This window comes from Rhinopithecus roxellana, chromosome 15 (genome assembly GCF_007565055.1).
Source record: "Rhinopithecus roxellana isolate Shanxi Qingling chromosome 15, ASM756505v1, whole genome shotgun sequence".
Taxonomy (NCBI): Eukaryota; Metazoa; Chordata; class Mammalia; order Primates; family Cercopithecidae; genus Rhinopithecus; species Rhinopithecus roxellana.
In genome coordinates this window covers 108,290,992-108,310,611 of record NC_044563.1, presented here as the reverse complement: position 1 = coordinate 108,310,611, position 19,620 = coordinate 108,290,992, and the positions used below count along the sequence as shown (strand labels likewise).

General features: G+C 42.8%; 1 protein-coding gene across 4 annotated transcripts in view; it reads left to right on the top strand.

The window, feature by feature from the left end:
- Window positions 1–19,620, top strand: part of LDLRAD3 (low density lipoprotein receptor class A domain containing 3) — a 291,981-nt gene that overhangs the window by 135,543 nt on the left and 136,818 nt on the right. For all 4 annotated transcript variants that reach the window (XM_030917618.1, XM_030917620.1, XM_030917619.1 and 1 more), the window contains exon 3: window positions 3,247–3,372. In XM_030917618.1, coding sequence (XP_030773478.1) covers window positions 3,247–3,372 — 126 coding nt within the window. The remainder of the gene's footprint in view (window positions 1–3,246; window positions 3,373–19,620) is intronic.

Sequence of the window (19,620 nt, the reverse complement as noted above, 5' to 3'; positions counted from 1 at the left end):
TTCTCTTCTTTCTTCTCTCCTCTTGTCTCCTGCAACATGGTGGGCAAACAGCATGTTTCATCCCTGTTTGTGGTATTGCTCTTTTAGCCCTGCCATTCAGTGAGTCCCTAGTTGTTGTCCTGCATCCAGGAAGAATGAGGTATGCAGACAAGTGGAGGGTGAGCAAGACAAAGAGGAACTCTATTGAGCAATAGGACAGCTCAGAGGAGACTCACAGTGGGCAGCTCCTCTCTGTAGCCAGGGTGTCTTGATGAGTGTTCAGCTCTCAGCAGAGAGGGTAGCTCCTCTCTGCAGCTTGTCCCGTTGTCTCCTCAAGTCTGACTGAGTCCAGGGCTTTTATGGACCTCAGAGGGGAGGAAGCGCATGCATGCTGGCTAATCCATGGGTGGGCCCTGGAAAAGTTCCCACTCCAGTCTGTGGGACCCACAGCCTGGCCCTCAGGCCTCAGGCCTTCCCTGGCTTGAAGATTGGGCTTCACCAGGGGCCTGCCCCCTCGCCTAGGAGCATGTCTGCCTCCTGCTGTCTTTCATGGTGCCCAGGTTTGTGCCAAGGGGCACCTGCAGGGCAGTGCCAAGCTGTCTTCAGCATCCCCTTGGTCTCCCTCCCATGTTTGTCTTCACCCAAAGTCCAGAGGCAGCTGAGGTGGCAGGGCGCTGGTGTGTCAGCACTGCCCTGAGCATGCGCACGTCCAGCTGGGTTGCAACAGTGCCCAGGCTCGGCCTCAACTTTGCTCCATGATCTCAGTGGGTGCTGACAGCAGGGAGAGGCCAGGGAGCTGGAGCAGACACCTCTGAGACTGTGGGAGTAAAGGGAAGCCCTTCCTGGGCCCCCGAGAATACAGAGATGTCTGCGTCTGCAGCTGCAGTTTGGGTGACTGCAGCCATGCCCAGAAGGGTGGGACTCCTGCCTGCTCCACGCTCCTGCTGACACCGTAGAGTGTGGTACTGCCCTGGGCCCAGCTCTGCCTCAGTGCCCCTCTCTGCTTGCCTCTCCATGATCAGTTTCTAAATTCTGTGAACTTAGTGATGATGATGATGACGATGATGATAAATAGCATAAGCATTACCATTAATTGAGCATCTACTGTATACCATGCTGTATAATGTCTTGTATAGACTATCTCAATCCTTACTAGAGCCCAAGGAAGTAGATGTTACCTCCAATTTACCAATAAGTGTTGTGGATGCAACTGGTTGGGGCTGATGTCGTGGGTGGTAAAACAATACCAAGATAGTCATAGGTAAAAAAGGGCGGATTTGTCAGCGAAAGTACAAAAATACGTTGCGTGGGTGCAACAGGCAGCACGGCAGCGAATGGGCCGTCTGCAAAGCGGCAGGGGCTGGAGGAAAGTTTTATAGGGTCATGCTGGAGGGGCCTATTTATGGAATGAGGTATTTAATGAAAGGATGTTGGGCCAGTGGGTTTGTGATTAGCCATTTCTTGGAACAATTGTTCTCCCCGACTTGGGCCCGCTTACTTCTTGTTGCTTACTTATCAGGATGCCGCAGTAAGGAAACTGAAGTCCAGCAAAATTTAGAAACTTGCCCATCATAAAAAAATAGAGTTGGAACTTGAACCCAGGACTGTCCTGAGTTTATGCTTTGAGAAGAGTACACCAGCACCATGACAGAAGTTCCAAGGTGAAACAAAGCCACATGGGTTTTTAAAACCTGGAACATTTCAGGCCTTAAAACCCTGATGATTGTGAGTTGGCTGTTGCCAAAGTCAGCATGTTACAGACAGCAAGAATGTGGAGGTAATTTATTGCCTGTTTGTTTCAAAGAAATGGCCCTTCCTTTTTGGAGGACCACGGGTCCTGCCTCTAAGACAGGAGACAAGAGGGATGCTACATAAGGCCTGCTACCTGGGATGTAGCAATAGATCTCATCTCACATCCCCTAATCGCAAGCCAGAGCACCAGAACCATTAATGGGAGAGTATATTACCCCACAGGGCTGTTTGGTTTAGCAGGACACTCAATCAAGCCCAAGTTACAGCAGTTTCTGCTAAAACTGTTTGTACAGCATGAGTGGAAGAAGAATTTATTTGGAGCAGGAGTCTGGCTTCTGTTGGAAAAGTGACAGCCGCTGGCAGAGAGAGAGGCAATGCTGTCGAGTTGGTTGAGATCAGGGCTTCTGGAATCTGTGTGGCGGCCCTCACCCGGTACTTGATTTTCCAACTGTGTGACCTTGAGCAAGTCACTTGATTTCTCAAAGCGCATTTATGAAGTGGTGATAAGAACCATACTCATTTGTTTGGGGCTCCCAAGACCACCCCAGGTTCAGCGATTTGCCAGGAGAATTCACAGAACTCAGTGTATGATCATACTCATGGCTATGATTAATTACAGCAAAGGGATACAAAGCAAAATCAACACGGGTAAAAGACGAATGGAATAAAGTCTAGAAGAAATCAGGTTCAGGCTTCCAAGAGTCCTCTCCCAGTTGAGTCCAAAGGATGCGCTAATTCCCCTAGCAATGAGTTGTAATGTAACAACACATGTGGAATGTTATTGACCAGGGACACTCACTAGAGACTCAGTATCCAGAGTTTTTATTAGGGACTGATCACATAGGCACCCTTTGCTCAGCATGTACCAAAATTATAGCCTCCCAGAAGGAAGGAAAGCAGGGGTGTTCAGTGTGAGTTGTACTGTGTGCCTAAACAGTTTAGGCACAGTGAGCCACTCTTGTTAGTTAGGGTGGTGCAAAGTCTCTCAAAATCCAAGTTCTCAGACTCCAGCCAAGGAAGAGCCAACCTTGCAAGGAGGTCTTTGTAAGGATAGCAGTTTCAGTCCTGTTTTTCCTCTTTTCTGCCCATCATCCCGTTGGGTGTTTGCTGGGTGGATTAAATGAGATGATCCATACAGAGCTCTCAGCACACTGTCTAGCACAGTGAATACTTACTAAGTGTTGATGCTTCAGCACCTTCATCTACTCATCATCCATTTACTTACCTGTTCTTCGTTCGTGGCTTCGTTCAGTACGTTTTGATTGGCACGTGCTGTGGTGCAGGGCTATGTTAGCCTCTTGGGTACTTTTGAAGCATTCCTCTCTAGATGATGCTGCATGTGGGTGTTCAATCTGGCTGGGTGTTTGAGGTGGGTGGTGGTAATGAGAAGAAAGCTTCAGGGACTTTAAGATAAATCTTAAGTGGACTCATTTTCACATTCAGTGTTAGTAGGATGAGTATGCAGTTATCTGAGAACATCTCCTGATGTCTTGCTGTTTCTTTTTCTTCCTGCAGCCAAGGCTAAGTCGAAATGCGGCCCGACCTTCTTCCCCTGCGCCAGCGGCATCCACTGCATCATTGGTCGCTTCCGGTGCAATGGGTTTGAGGACTGTCCCGATGGCAGCGATGAAGAGAACTGCAGTAAGTGCTGTGCACTTGGACGCTGTGATCCCTTGTTCTTTCCCACCAGCCAAACTTGTCCACGTCGGTCACCCTCATCATGTGCTTCTTATACCTAGAGGCTCAGGCATTCTCTTCTGTTACCCAGATTCTGTTCTTTCCCACTTCTTGTGTAAATCTGTAAATGTCCAGCCACCATTTATCAGGGGCTCTACCAGGTGCACTGAGCGTGAGACGTGCTGTATTTTCAGTTCTGACAAGAGCTCTGCAAGTGCAGTTGTATTATCCTTAGTTAACAGATAAGAAATTTCAAGTTAGAGAAGTGCGTTAACTCATCCAGGGTCACGTAGCTCATAAGAAGCAGAGCCATTTCTAGGTTCATTCAAACCCTCATCTGACTGATACAACACTTCATGTTTGTGTGCTTGCTTACTTTTTTTTTTACTTTGAATTCTTTTCTTAAAAAAGTTGGCCGGGGCCAGGCGCGGTGACTCACGCCTGTAATCCCAGCACTTTGGGAGGCCAAGGCAGGTGGATCACGAGGTCAAGAGATCAAGACCATCCTGGGCAACATGGTGAAACCCCATCTCTACTAAAAATACAAAAAATTAGCCGGGCGTGGTGGCGGGCACCTGTAGTCCCAACTACTCGAGAGGCTGAGGCAGGAGAATCACTTGAACCCGGGAGGCAGAGGTTGCAGTGGGCCGAGATTGTGCCACTGCACTCCAGCCTGGTGACAGAGCAAGACTCCATCTCAAAAAAAAAAAAAAAAAAAAAGTTGGCCAGGTGTGGTGGCTTGCACCTGTAATCCCAGCACTTTGGGAGGCTGAGGTGGGAGGATTGCTTGAGTCCAGGAGACAAGGCGACAAGGTAAAACCCCATCTCTACAAAAAATACAAAAGTTAGGTGGGCCTGGTGGCATATGCCTCAACTACTCAGGAGGATGAGGTGGGATGATGCTTGAGCCTGGGAGGTCAAGGCTGCAGTGAACTGAGATGGTACCACTGCACTCTAGCCTGGGCAACAGAGTGAGACCCTGTCTTAAAAAAAAGTGTTTATATGTTAGTTGTATGCATACTATAAAAATTTATTCTTGAGAAAACAGTTCAAGTATCATAGATGAAATTAATGTCCTCCTTGACTGCGACCACCCTGATTTGTTTTACCTGCTGTATAATATTCCCCTGGTATCAGTGTGCACACACACATATTCACTCCCTCTCACCTTGCAGCCTAGCAGTCTTGCTGTTGGGTTTAACTACTCCTTACCTTGGACACATGCAGATCCTTCCTTTTAGCATCCTGCTGTCCATAATGACTTTGCATACAGCAGTCTCAGTGACCTTCAAGCCTCTCTTCTTCACCTTTAATACTGGCCCAGCTCTCCCATCAAGTTGCTTCATACCTGCCACTGGTCACTGTGGTCACTGTTTCTTCTACTTTCCCCATTCCTCAAAATGTTTAGACTACTTGAGCCTTCATAATTATCATCAGCTCTGAACAAACTTTCATGTTTATTTTCTGTGCATGTGTTTGTGTGTGTGTGTGTATATATAAATATAAGACTTTATGTTTTAGAGCGGTTTGAGGTTCACAGCAAAACTGAGAAGAAGGTACAGAGATTTTCCAAATCCTCTGCCCCAACACATGCACAGCTTCTCCCATTGTCAACATCCCTGGCCAGGGTGATACAGTCATTACAATCAAACCTGTGTTAACACATCAAGTTCATAATCTACATTAGGGTCCGCTCTAGTGTTGACCATTCTATGGATCTTGATAAGTATATCATGACATGTAGCCATCATATAGTATCATACAGAATAGTTTCACTGCCCTGAACATTTTCTGTGCTCATCCTACTCATCCCTTTTTGTATCCCCATCACATATTTTAATAAATAATTTTCTTCTGATTATTGTAAAGAACTTGCAAAATATAAACAAGTATACAGAAGAAATCAAAACTGCCCATATCCCATAAGTTAGAATGAGACACTGTTAATATTTATGCCATTGTGTGCCAGTTCTTCCCTCCCCTCTGCTCCTCCTTCCCTCCCCTCTCTCTTTCTCTCTCCCACTCTTTATCTTCTCTCTCCCTTTCTCTCCTCCTCCTTCTCTTCCCATCTGTCCCACTTTCCTCCCCACTTTTCTCTCACTCCTTCTCCCCTTCTCCACACACACACACATACACACAGCCCCCTTCTCTAAGCACATTGTACTTACTTGTAATGTCCTGTATATTGTGACCATTTTCACATTATCAGTTTTTTCCAAACACAAGTTTTAACGACTTCAGTGATTCTTTTGATAGATTATGTTCTTCCTCCTGCCTCATTGGCTCGATTGTAAGTCTCTGATGAGGAGGATGACTGTCTCCTATGTCATGTATGCCTTTCTAGGGAGCAATCATGGCTGTCCTTTCCCAGTAGGGGCACAGGAAGTTTCTAACTCTCCCCTGCATTTTGTCCTGTTGCCTTCTTTCATCATCTGGGCTCCAAGTGTCAAGAATCTGGCACAGCCAGCAGATGATTGTGTGGTTAGTAGAGTGATGGACATGCAACCCCAGCAGGGAGGATACATATCACTAAGAGGAGAGGCGCAACTGGAAGAAATGACTCAACCCAGACTCTGGGCTTGGATTTGTGCTGTACCCTAATGAAGCATGAGTCGGATATGCCACATCATCTCTTGCATAGCGGTTTACTGGTCTGCACACTATGGGTGCTGAGAGCCTGCTTCCCAGGATTGTTGGAGAATTAGATGAAATAACTGAAAAGACTCAGTATAGTGGCTGGCACAGAGTAATTGATTTTTTAAAATAGTGGTTTAAAACAGAACTGTGAGAAAAGACCAGTTACTAGGATTTTGCCTTTGATTTTGGACTTACAAAAATATACTTCTTTTGTATTTTAGTTAATCCTTTAGTAAGTGAGTATCACCTTGATCTCTGCTTCCTGTTGTCCATGGGGATCTTATAATCTAAGGGAGAAATGACACACACAGACAGACACACACACACACCCAGAATAATCTAATGGCGATAAAATGCAAGTATGACACATTATAGTATAAGCAATCTAAATGGTTATGTCATCCTATATATTCCCTGCCATAATTAAAGACCTTATATGATTTAAATGTTTGGACATTGGTCTTCCATTTTCTCTTTTTTTAATTTATTTTTTATTGTACTTTAAGTTCTAGGGTACATGTGCACAACGTGCAGGTTTGTTACATACGTATACATGTGCCATGTTGGTGTGCCGCACCCATTAACTCGTCATTTACATTAGGTATATCTCCTAATGCTATCCCTACCCCCTACCCCCACCCCACAACAGGACCCGGTGTGTGATGTTCTCCTCCTGTGTCCAAATGATCTCATTGTTCAGTTCTCACCTATGAGTGAGAACATACAGTGTTTGGTTTTCTGTTCTTGTGATAGTTTGCTGAGAATGATGGTTTCCAGCTGCATCCATGTCCCTACAAAGGACACGAACTCATCCTTTTTTATGGCTGCATAGAATTCCATGGTGTATATGTGCCACATTTTCTTCATACAGTCTGTCACTGATGGACATTTGGGTTGGTTCCAAGTCTTTGCTATTGTGAATAGTGCTGCAATAAACTTATGTGTACGTGTGTCTTTATAACAGCATGATTTATAATCCTTTGGGTATATACCCAGTAATGGGATAGCTGCTGGGTCAAATGGTATTTCTAGTTCTAGATCCTTGAGGAATTGCCACACTGTCTTCTACAGTGGTTAAACTAGTTTACAGTCCACCAACAGTGTAAAAGCATTCCTATTTCTCCACATCCTCTCCAGCACCTGTTGTTTCCTGACTTTTTAATAATCACCATTCTTACTGGTGTGAGATGGTATCTCACTGTGGTTTTGAGTTGCATTTCTCTGATGGCTAGTGATGGTGAGCATTTTTTCATGTGTCTGTTGGCTGCATAAATGTCTTCTTTTGAGAATTGTCTGTTCATATCCTTTGTCCACTTTTTGATGGGGTTGTTTTTTTCTTGTAAATTTGAGTTATTTGTAGGTTCTGGATATTAGCCCTTTGTCAGATGAGTAGATTGCAAAAATTTTTTCCCATTCTGTAGGTTGCCTGTTCACTCTGATGGTAGTTTTTTTTTTTGCTGTGCAGAAGCTCTTTAGTTTAATTAGATCCCATTTGTCAATTTTGGCTTTTGTTGCCATTGCTTTTGGTGTTTTAGACATGAAGTCCTTGCCCATGCCTGTGTCCTGAATGGTATTGCCTAGGTTTTCTTCTAGGGTTTTTGTGGTTTTAGGTCTAATACTTAAGTCTCTAATCCATCTTGAATTAATTTTTGTATAAGGTGTAAGAAAGGGATCCATTTTCAGCTTTCTACATATGACTAGCCAGTTTTCCCAGCACCATGTATTAAATAGGGAATCCCTTCCCCATTTCTTATTTTTGTCAGGTTTGTCAAAGATCGGATGACTGTAGATGTGTGGTATTATTTCTGAGAGCTCTGTTCTGTTCCATTGGTCTATATCTCTGTTTTGGTACGAGTACCATGCTGTTTTGGTTACTGTAGCCTTGTAGTATAGTTTGAAGTCAGGTAGCGTGATGCCTCCAGCTTTGTTCTTTTGGCTTAGGATTGTTTTGGCAATGCGGGCTCTTTTTTGGTTCCATATGAACTTTGAAGTAGTTTTTTCCAATTCTGTGAAGAAAGTCATTGGTAGCTTACTGGGGATGGCATTGAATCTATAAATTACCTTGGGCAGTGTGGCCATTTTCACGATATTCTTCCTATCCATGAGCATGGAATGTTCTTCCATTTGTTTGTGTCCTCTTTTATTTCATTGAGCAGCGGTTTGTAGTTCTCCTTGAAGAGGTCCTTCCCATCCCTTGTAAGTTGGATTCCTAGGTGTTTTGTTCTCTTTGAAGCAATTGTGAATGGGAGTTCACTCATGATTTGGCTCTCTGTCTGTTATTGGTGTATAAGAATGCTTGTGATTTTTGCACATTGATTTTGTATCCTGAGACTTTGCTGAAGTTGCTTATCAGCTTAAGGAGATTTTGGGCTGAGGTGATGGGGTTTTCTAAATATACAATCATGTCATCTGCAAACAGGGACAATTTGACCTCCTCTTTTCTTAATTGAATACCCTTTATTTCTTTCTCCTGCCTGATTGCCCTGGCCAGAACTTCCAACACTGTTGAATAGGAGTGGTGAGAGAGGGCATCCCTGTCTTGTGCCAGTTTTCAAAGGGAATGCTTCCAGTTTTTGCCCAGTCAGTATGATATTGGCTGTGGGTTTGTCATAAATAGCTCTTATTGTTTTGAGATAGGTTCCATCAATACCGAATTTATTGAGAGTTTTTTTTTTTTTTTTTTTTTTTTGAGACGGAGTCTCGTGCTGTCGCCCAGGCTGGAGTGCAGTGGCCGGATCTCAGCTCACTGCAAGCTCTGCCTCTCGGGTTTACACCATTCTCCTGCCTCAGCCTCCCAAGTAGCTGGGACTACAGGCGCCCGCCAACTCGCCCGGCTAGTTTTTTGTATTTTTTAGTAGAGACGGGGTTTCGCCGTGTTAGCTAGGTTGGTCTCGATCTCCTGACCTCGCGATCCACCCGTCTCGGCCTCCCAAAGTGCTGGGATTACAGGCTTGAGCCACCGCGCCCGGCCCATTGAGAGTTTTTAGCATGAAGGGCCGTTGAATTTTGTCAAAGGCCTTTTCTGCATCTATTGAGATAATCATGTGGTTTTTGTCTTTGATTCTGTTTATATTCTGGATTCCGTTTATTGATTTGTGTATGTAGAACCAGCCTTGCATCCCAGGGATGAAGCCCACTTAATCATGGTGGATGAGCTTTTTGATGTGCTGCTGGATTTGGTTTGCCAGTATTTTATTGAAGATTTTTGCATCGATGTGCATCAGGGATACTGGTCTAAAATTCTCTTTTTTTGTTGTGTGTCTCCCAGGTTTTGGTATGAGGATGATGTTGGCCTCATAAAATGAGTTAGGGAGGATTCCCTCTTTTTCTATTGATTGGAATAATTTCAGACGGAATGGTACCAGCTCCTCCTTGTTCCTCTGGTAGAATTTGGCTGTGAATCCGTCTGGTCCTGGACTTTTTTTGGTTGGCAGGCTATTAATTATTGCCTCAATATTTCAGAGCCTGTTACTGGTCTATTGAGGAATTCCACTTCTTCCTGGTTTAGTCTTGGGAGGGTGTATGTGTCCAGGATTTTATCCATTTCTTCTCGGTTTTCTAGTTTATTTGTGTAGAAGTGTTTATAGTATTCTCTGATGGTAGTTTGTATTTCTGTGGGGTCGGTGGTGATATCCCCTTTATCATTTTTTATTGCATCTATTTAATTCTTCTTTATTAGTCTTGCTAGCGGTCTATCAATTTTGTTGATCTTTTCAAAAGGCCAGCTCCTGGATTCATTGATTTTTTTGAAGGGTTTTTTTGTGTCTCTATTTCCTTCAGTTCTGCTCTGATCTTAGTTATTTCTTGCCTTTTGCTAGCTTTTGAATGTGTTTGCTCCTGCTTCTCTAGTTCTTTTAATTGTGATGTTAGGGTATCCATTTTAGGTCTTTCCTGCTTTCTCTTGTGGGCATTTAGTGCTATAAATTTCCCTCTACACACTGCTTTAAATGTGTCCCAGAGATTCTGGTGTTTTGTATCTTTGTTCTCATTGGTTTCATAGAACACATCTTTTATGTACCCAGTAGTCATTCAGGAGCAGGTTGTTCAGTTTCCATGTAGTTGAGCAGTTTTGATTGAGTTTCTTAATCCTGAGTTCTAGTTTGATTGCACTGTCTCGGAGACAGTTTGTTATAGTTTCTGTTCTTTTACATGTGCTGAGGAGTGCTTTACTTCCAACTACGTGGTCAGTTTTGGAATAAGTGCAATGTGATGCTGAGAAGAATATATATTCTGTTGATTTGGGGTGGAGTTCTGTAGATGTCTATTACGTCCCGCTTGGTGCAGAGCTGATTTCCGTTCCTGGATATCCTTTTTAACTTTCTGTCTCATTGATCTGTCTAATGTTGACAGTGGGGTGTTAAAGTCTCCCATTATTATTGTGTGGGAGTCTTAATCTCTTTGTAAGTCTCTAAGGACTTGCTTTATGAATCTGGGTGCTCCTATATTGGGTACATATGTATTTAGGATAGTTAGCTCTTCTTGTTGAATTGATCCCTTTACCATTATGTGATGTCTCTTTGTCTCTTTTGATGTTTGTTGGTTTAAAGTCTGTTTTATCAGAGACTAGGATTGCCACCCCTGCCTTTTTTTGTTTTCTGTTTGTTGGTAGATCTTACTCCATTCCTTTACTTTGAGCCTCTGTGTGTCTCTGCACATGATACGGGTCTCCTGAATATAGCACATTCTCTCTTTTTTTTTTTTTTTTGAGACAAGGTCTTGCTCTGTCACCCAGGCTGGAGTGCAAGTGGTGTCATCACAGCTCACTCCAGCCTCAACCTCCTTGGCTCAAGTAATCCTCCGACCTCAGCCTTGTGAGTAGCTGGGATCGCAGGTGCATGCCACCATGCCCACCTAATTAAAAAAAAATATTTTTTTGTAGAGGTGGCATTTCACCCTGTTGCCCAGGCTGGTCTCGAACTCCTGGGCTCAAACAATCCTCCTACCTTGGGTTCCCAAAGTGCTGGGATTATAGGCATGAGCCACCATGCCTGGTCTCGTCTTTAATTTTCTAAATGAGTAAATTATACCCATTCCAAACTATGCCAATGAAGATTAAGTCAGCATCTTCCTCTGACATAGCTACCATTTAAAAATAGTGGTTCTGAAGCCGGGCGAGGTGGCACACATCTCACACACGAGAGTGTGAGATGGGAGCAATGATTGCTTAAGCCCAGGAGTTCAAGGTCAGCCTGGGTAACATAGCAAGACCCCATCTCGATAAAAATAAATAAGTAAATACAATTTTTTTTAATTAGAAAAAATAGTGATTCTAGCTCACTGTTTTGGAAAGTGGTAAATAAAAGTATGAGTCAAACTTTATCCCCTTGCTCCTATATGAATTATATTTCAGAGTAATCAAATATCTGACTTTAAAAGGTTATTTTTTATTGAAGAATACCAGTGAATAGAAGAATAAACAAATTAGAGTATCTTCATTTTGTAACTCCTAATGAAGAATGGGTTTAGGTAATGATCATCAATGACTGCTTAAAACCATTAGGTAAAAAATTGATGGGGCCTTCATAATGGAGAGATCAGGCTGAAAACTCCTGAACCTACCAGTCAGTCTTTTCACAGACAGTTCTGAATTAGTGTGGATTCACTTCAAGTAGAATGTATTAAAGAAACCTTGCCACTTTCTAGGTCACTTTAGAGTATAGTTGTCTTATATAGTACATCTGTGTACATTAGCCACCCCACAAGGCAGTGTTTAAATTTTTGCTTTAAGTATTCAAAAGTATTTTGAAGAGTTCCAAACGTATTGTATTTACCCAGATATTCACCATTTGATCACTCTTCCTTCATTCCTGATATTGCCAAGTCTTCTTCTAGTATCATTTTCCTCCTCTGTGAAGAACTTCCTTTAGCAATTCTTCTAAAGCTGGCAACAAATTATATTAGCTTGCCTTCGTCAGAGAATGTCTTTATTTCACCTTCATTCCTAAAGGGTATTTTTACTGCATATAGAATTCTGAGCTGACAGTTCTTTTCTGTAAGCACTTTAACTATGCCACTTCCATCTGGCTTTTACGATTTCTGAAGAGAAATTTACAGTCTTTCAAGTTGTTTCCCCATAGATTATACATCATTTTTCTTTAGCTGCTTTGAAGTTTTTTTTTTTTTGTCTTTAGTTTTCAGCAGTTAGATCATAGCGTGTCTGGGTATAGATTTCTTTGAGTTTATCCTGTTAGGGTTCTCTGAGCTATTTGAATCTGTAGATTTTTGTCTTTTGCTATACATGTTCAGCTATTAGTTTTTCAAATATTTTTAAAGTACTGTACGGTTCCTCCTTTCTTTATGGGAGTCTAATGACAACAATGTTAAATCTGGTTTTATTGTCCCACAAGTCCCTGAGGCTCTGTGAGTTTTTATTTTTTTAATATTTTTGGGGGTGGGTGAGGGTTTCACTCCATCACCCAGGCTAGAGTGCAGTGATGCGATCATGGCTCACTGCAGCCTCAACTTCCTGAGCTCCAGTGAACCTCCCTCCTCAGCCTCCTGAGGAGCTGGGACCGCAGGCATGCAGCACTATGCCTGGCTATTTTTTTTTTTTTTTTGTAATTTTTGTAGAGGTGGGTTTTGATATGTTGCCCAGGTTGGTTTTAAACTCCTGAGCTCAAGTGATGCGCCTGCCTCAGCCTCCCGAAGTGCTGGGATTACAGGCGTGAGCCACCACACCAGAACTCTGTTCATTTTTTATCACTCCCTTTTCTTTTCATTGTTCATATTGGACAGTTTCTATTAATCTGCCATCAAGTTCACTTACACTTTCATCTGTCGTCTCCAGTCTGCTTTCAAGCCTATATAGTGTTTTGTTTTGTTTTGGTTTGGTTTTTTTAGTTGTTTAAATTTCAGTTACCGTGTCTTTCTATTTTCAAATTTCTTTTTGGTTTTCTTTATATCTTCTCTTTCTTTGCTGAGACTTTCTATTTTTCCATTTGTTTTGAGAGTGTGTGTGATTGCTTATTAGAGTATTTATGTAATAGCTGCTATAAAATCTTCATCGTGTAACTTCAACATCTGTGTCATCTTGGCATTTCTCTGTTGATTGTCTTAACCCAAATGAATTGAGATTTTCTTGGTTCTTAATATGACAAATAATTTTGGATTATATTCTGGATATTTTGATTATTATGTATGACACTGTGGGTCTTACTTGAAGCCTAGAGAGAGTGCTTATATATGTGTTTTAGTAGGTAAATGACCTAGGCAGGTTAGGCCACAGGTTTCTACCAGCCCTTTGTGAGCTATGGTTATAGCCGTTTTCACACTGTTTTTGCAGTGCTATTTGGATGTGTCCTGCCTGTGCCCTTACCAGTAGTTTGTGAGTTCAGTCTTTGATGTGCTGATTAGGACCAGGTCCATGTGCATGCAGCTTGGGGGGATCATCCCAGGAGTTCATAAACAGTTTTATGGGTTAGCTTTTCTGAGCTCCTCTCTCTTCTTACTGTCTCTGATTCTTTCCAGTTTCCTGGGGCTCCAAAAGGGAGAAAATACGGTAAACTCACCACCATTTTGGTGATAGTTTAAATTTTGGTCTTATTCTCCATTTGGCCTGCTCCAAATTACCCTTTGCAGCTACTGCATGCATTCTCTTTAGGTTTTTAAGTGATATTCAGTGGGAAAGCTGGAGTGAGGTATGATGACTGCATCTGACCTGGAGCAGGAACTTCCATAAGCCAGTTTCAGCAGCACAAAAAGACAGTCTTCTGATGCAGTGCCAAGGAATACACATCACCATTATGAGATCGTGCTGCCAAAAATATCCCACCTGAATCTGATCGAGCCTCTAAATCTAACCATTAGTTTACTGGAAATTCAGGGACAGGGGAATATGTTAATAACCCCACGAAGGGGCATACTTTTAGATACAGAATGTGGGAAATTCTTCAAGACCCAGTTTCATTCATAAATAAACTAAGAAAAAACAGAGGAAAAGGAAACTTATAGATTGAAAGAGAGTAAAAGACAAATTAACCAAATGTGATGTGTGGACCATATCTGAATGCTGATCATACAAATCAACTGTTAAAAAAATTGAGATAGAGAAATTTAAATCGTGGTTTGATACTTGATATTAAGGCATTATTATTTATTTTTAATGTGTAAGAATGGTATTTTGTCTATTTTTTAAAGTCCTTGTCTTTTAGAAATATATACTGAAGTATATAAAGAGATGATGTGCTATCTGGGATGCACTTCAAGCCAATTCCATCAGGGATTGAAGCAAAATGGTCAGTGAGTTGATAATTGTTAAACTCATGGAATTCAGTAAACCAGTCTCTATTTTTGTATATGTTTGAAATTTTCCATAATGACATGGTGAGAAGAAATAAATAAAAGTTAAAGAAGTGGTTCTGTTTAGTGATGTCTTGACTTTAACAAAAATAACTAGAGAGTTATATTTTTAAAGAACTTTGGTTTGCAGACATGTGTTTTCCATGTGTAGCATTCATTTTGCACTCAGGAGTGAGGATAAGCAAAAACCCAGTATATATAATTCTTTTTTTTTTTTCGGAAAAGGGTCTTGCTCTCATTATCTAGGCTGGAGTGCAGTAGTACGAACACAGCTCACTGCAGCCTTGACTTCCGAGGCTCAGGTGATTCTTCCACCTCAGCCCCCCAAGAGTATCTGGGACTTCAGGTGCATACTGCCATACCAGGCTAAATGTTTTTTGTATTTTTACTAGTGTCAGAGTTTTACCTTGTTACCCAGGCTGGTGTCGAATTCCTAGCCTCAAGAAATCCACCCTGCTTGGCCTCCCAAAGCGCTGGGATTACAGGCATGAGCCACTGCACCCAGCCAAATTAAAAAAAAAAAAAAAAAAAAAAAAAAAAATTTGTAGAGATGGGGTTTTGCCATGTTGCCCAGGCTGGTCTTGAACTCCTGAGCTCAAGCCACCTGCTTGCCTTGGCCTCCCAAAGTGCTGGGATTACAGGTGTGAGCCACCGTACCCAGCCCCTCAAAACCAATAGTTTCTTTTAGAGCTTCACAATGCTGAGATTTTTGCCCTTTGACTGTTTTTCCTTTCTGCTTTTTGCTGTTTGGCCTCTTTCTTCCGCTGTCCTCACACATTCTGGGCTGGAGGTGAAACCCTGGGTTGGCTGGCAGCACGGCTCTCACCCCAGTCCTCTTTCAGTAAGGATGAGGACTCCAGCCAAGAACTGAAATGGCAGGGTGTCTGGGGACCACGATAGAAAATTGAGTCAAGCTGATGATCTTCTGCTACAGCTTCTAGTGTAGTTGTGCCCAGAAAAACCACTGTGTCCTGGACTGTATCTCTCCACTGATGACAAATTTTTGCCTGAATTCTGAGCACCACTGAATCATTTAGCTACTATGTCTGTGTTTTTGTGCACAGAGCTCCACACTGCTGGCATATTTCTGTAGCTCTATTCATGTCAATCCAGATGAGAGTCCCCGTTTCCTCTTCACCCCTCAGCCAATTCATCAGTTGTAGCCTCAGCAAGCTGTGTCTTTTATTGGGTAGACTAGCCGAGCTAAAAGTGTCAACAGGAGAATTTTTCCTCCCAGTACTCCAAAGCTACATCATCAAGGTCTCCTTGAAGACTCTTATATGACTGGTTTCCTTTGGAAATCTTTCTGGTTTGCCAAGGCTGGGCTGGGTCATCCTCCGGTGTGTTCTCAGACTGTACGGGACCTTCTTCAAACAAATGTCACCTCATCAGAGAGGCCTTCCATAACCACCCTATGAAAAATGACCCCTCTCCTCCCTAGTCTCCCACTCTGTTTCTTTCACCTGCTTCATCCTTCTCCACACTTACTGTCTTCCCTATTACACTGTGACAGCCATGAGATAGTATTATAGTGTGGCTCACAGCTATATTCCCAGTGCCACATATATTGTCAGGCTCAGCCTTAGCAGGCAGCAAACATTGTACTGAATAAATGGTACTTCTCATGCTTTTTCGTAACGGCGTATTGACTTGCCTGTATAGTATACAAACTTTCAGGGCACATGAACTGCTTGGCTGACAGTTACTGAGCACTTACCTTGTATATGGCCTGTTTCTACATGCTTTACGTGGATGATCTCATTTTAGGTAGCTAGTGTTATTACCTCCTTTTCATAGATAAGGGAACAGAGACATAGAAAGGATAAGTAACTTGCCCATACTCACACACTTAGTAAGTGGCATAGTTGAGGTATCAACCTAGGCAGTATAAATACAGAGCCTGAACTTTTAACTGTTATATGAATGTTATATGAACTGTTATATGAATGTTATATGAATGTTCCCAATACATTTTTTTTTTTTTTAATGGAGTCTTGCTTTGTCGCCGGGTTGGAGTGCAGTGGCACGATCTCGGCTCACTGCAACCTCCACCTCCTGGATTCAAGCAATTTTCTTGTCTCAGACTCCTGAGTAGCTGGGATCATAGGTACGTGCCACCACGCCCAGCAAATTTTTGCCCAATACATATTCTTTAGAGACAGGGTTTTGCTCTACTGCCCAGGCTAGAATGCAGTGGTACAATCATAGCTCACTGTACCTCAAACACCTGGGTTCAATTGATACTCCCATCTCAGCCTCTTAAGTAGATAGAAATACAGGTGCATGCCACCTTGCCTGGCTAATCTTTAAACTTTTTTTTTCTTTTTTTCTTTTTTTAAGAGAAGGGGTCTTGCTGTGCTGCCTTGAATGGTCTCGAACGCCTGGCCCCAAGCTGTCCTCTCACTTCAGCAACCTGAAGTGCTGGGACTACAGGCTTGAGCCATCATGCCTGGCTAATAATTATTATAATAAACATTTATTGAGCACCTACTGTGGCCCGCATGCTATTTTCCATGCTTTGCTCATTTAATTTTTATAAAAGTTGATGACAGGACATTATTTTTTTCCTCACTTTACAGATGAGGATGTTGAGGCTTGGAGAAGTTGAATAATTTTTCCAACATCGTATAGCTGGTGAAGTGGCAGGCTGAAATTTGAGCCCAGGTGGACTTCACACCTTCACTTCTAACCACCACAGCAAAATGTGTGCTTGGAATTGTCAGCTGGGGCAGATCATAAAAAGTTGAGATTATAAAAGGTTATATATTATACTCAGTGAGAAGCAGTTGATACTGAGCTGATGCAGGATGAGGTGAGGAAGAAGGTCACATGACTGGAGACTGGGGAAGTGGGACATGGTGGCACTCTCATAGCAGTAAGACCACAGGAAGAGGGAGAGGTTAGGAGCAGAGGGGAGAATGTCAGTTTCAGATATGCAGAGTTTGAGGTGAGAGGGTATTCAGGCAGAGGAACCCATGAGGCAGCAGGAGAAAGATGTTTGTTTCTGGGGGAAGGTTTAGGGAGCTATCCACAGAAAGGTGGTAATTGAAGTGGTGATACTGGACTTGTTCCCTGGAAAAGGCAGGGTTGGGTGTTGAACAGGAGATAACCATGTCCAGGAAGCCTTTACTGATGAGGAAGAAACAGACTGCCATTAGCAGTGACTCTGAGTTCTGCCAGTGGCCCCTTGCACTGACTCTAGAGGGGTTTTGAAAATTAAAATCCTCTGAGTCCTTAGAGCCTGAGGAAAAGGGAAGCAAGACTGAAATATTTTTGCCTCTTGCCTGCTTGCCCAGAGTGGCGGCCCTTTCCTTTCCTGCAGACACAGAAGAAGTTCCATGTGCAAAATGTGGCTGCACATAGGCCATGTGCTGTCTTGGAGGGGGCAAGGCTGCTGAGGCTGGGGGACCTGGTAGCCTTGGGGCTGGGAGAGGCCCAACAGGACCTGTTGAGCAGACTTTGGAAGGAGGAACTCACAGGTGTCCATAGGCAAGCCGAGGTCAAGGCAGCAAGCATTTTCCAAGTCACCAAGGGTGCAGGACTTGTTGCCGGGATGGTTTGCAGGGACACTGCTTCAGTGGGCTCTGGTTTCCTGGAGCCAGGCGCCCTCTGTCCTGGAGAAGAGAAAGCCTGGGTGCAGCTCCCTCTCCCTCAATTGCCTGGTTTCCAGGGAAATTGGGGCTGGTAATACAAGGACCGTGTGGAGGCTGTGAGGTTGGGAAGTGAGTGGTGACCACCGCAGGCTGGAGGAGCCGATGGGAATGGTGGGGGTTAATGACAAGGAGTTTCTCATTTATGTGTTTTGTCAAGACCCTTTGAGGTAGGAGAGGAGCCGACTTCACAGACTTTAAATGAGTTAAAGAGTACATTTCCTAAGTCCTACTGTAGACAGATTGCTTCATTTCCTGTCTTGAAGCCAGTCAGTTGCTTTTGGGAGACCACAGTGGTCCCTCGGTCCTATCTTTTAGATGTGGTTGAAGTAAACCCTGCCAGTTTAATTCACCACTAAGCGGTTCCCTTCACTCCTGCCTCGCTCCCCTCCCTCTGCCAGAGAGAGAGAAGTTCTTTTTCCTGAGTATTGTGGCTTGGGAAATAGAGCTTTAGAACCCTGTGGTTTTTTTGGGTAATAATAACCAAGGAGCTTTTGAGCCTATGATTCAGTATTTGAAGTTGACTCTGCAGACAATTTTCTCCACCCCTAGTGAAATAAATATTGTAAAATACAATGTTCCTCTCCCCAGTTAACTGAGTAACATAATACATTTCTCAGTGACTGGTAAGCCGCAACAAGGACAAAGAAAACAAACATTTGGATCACATTAAATATGGCTAAAAGATACTGAAACATAACATCTCAGAGGATGAAATGTTTCCTGGTCCATTTATGATCTGTTCATTGAGCATTTACCATTTCCAGGGTCCTAGACCAGGCCCCATGGGACCACAGAAACCCCTAAGACTTGTCCACCATAGTCCCAAATACAATCATTCTGAAATCTGGCTGAGCCAAGTAAATAGCTGCAGAGGCTTTGGAAGAAATGTAGTGAAATCTGAGCTGTCTGGGGTCTTTGGAGAGATCTGCCACTCTGGTTAAGTAAGTCTGCTTAATAACTGAATATTTATGCCTTTCAACACCATCAACAGGAATCTCTCTGAGATGTATCGAATCTTGGCTTTGTCAAAATGTACCTTTTTTGGTAGTAGCACAGGGTCATTCTTAGGAACATTAATTTTTAGACCAGGCTATAATACAGGGCTGCCTTTGGCTCCTTTTTACAACTTTCTAGTCTCTTTTTGAACTATCCTAGGCTGTTGTGCTTTTGGAATTCTTTTTAAACTACCTTTATTTTTATTTTTTGAATGTATGCATATATATGGAGTACAGGAGAAATTTTGCTACATACACATAACGCATGATGTGATCAAGTCAGAGTATTTAGGTGTCCATTACTCAAGTGCAGTACACTTTTGTTAAGTATATTCACCCGACTCTGGTTTCCTTGTATCTCACTGTATGTTTGTATCCTTTAACCCACTTCTCTTCATCTCTTTATCTTCCTCCCTTCCCCCTACTCACCCTTCCCAGTCTCTGTTATCTATTTTTCCACTCTACTGCCATGTGATTAAATTTTTAGCTTTTGGAATTCTTGAGGTTGCTTTTTAGAGCTTTTCTGTCCCCTTCTCTGGTTGTCAGTTTTTATTTCTTGCTGCCAGTTTGTCTACAAGGCAGCAAGTGACATCCCCTCTCACTTTTTATTTGCTTTGTCTTTGGGAGCT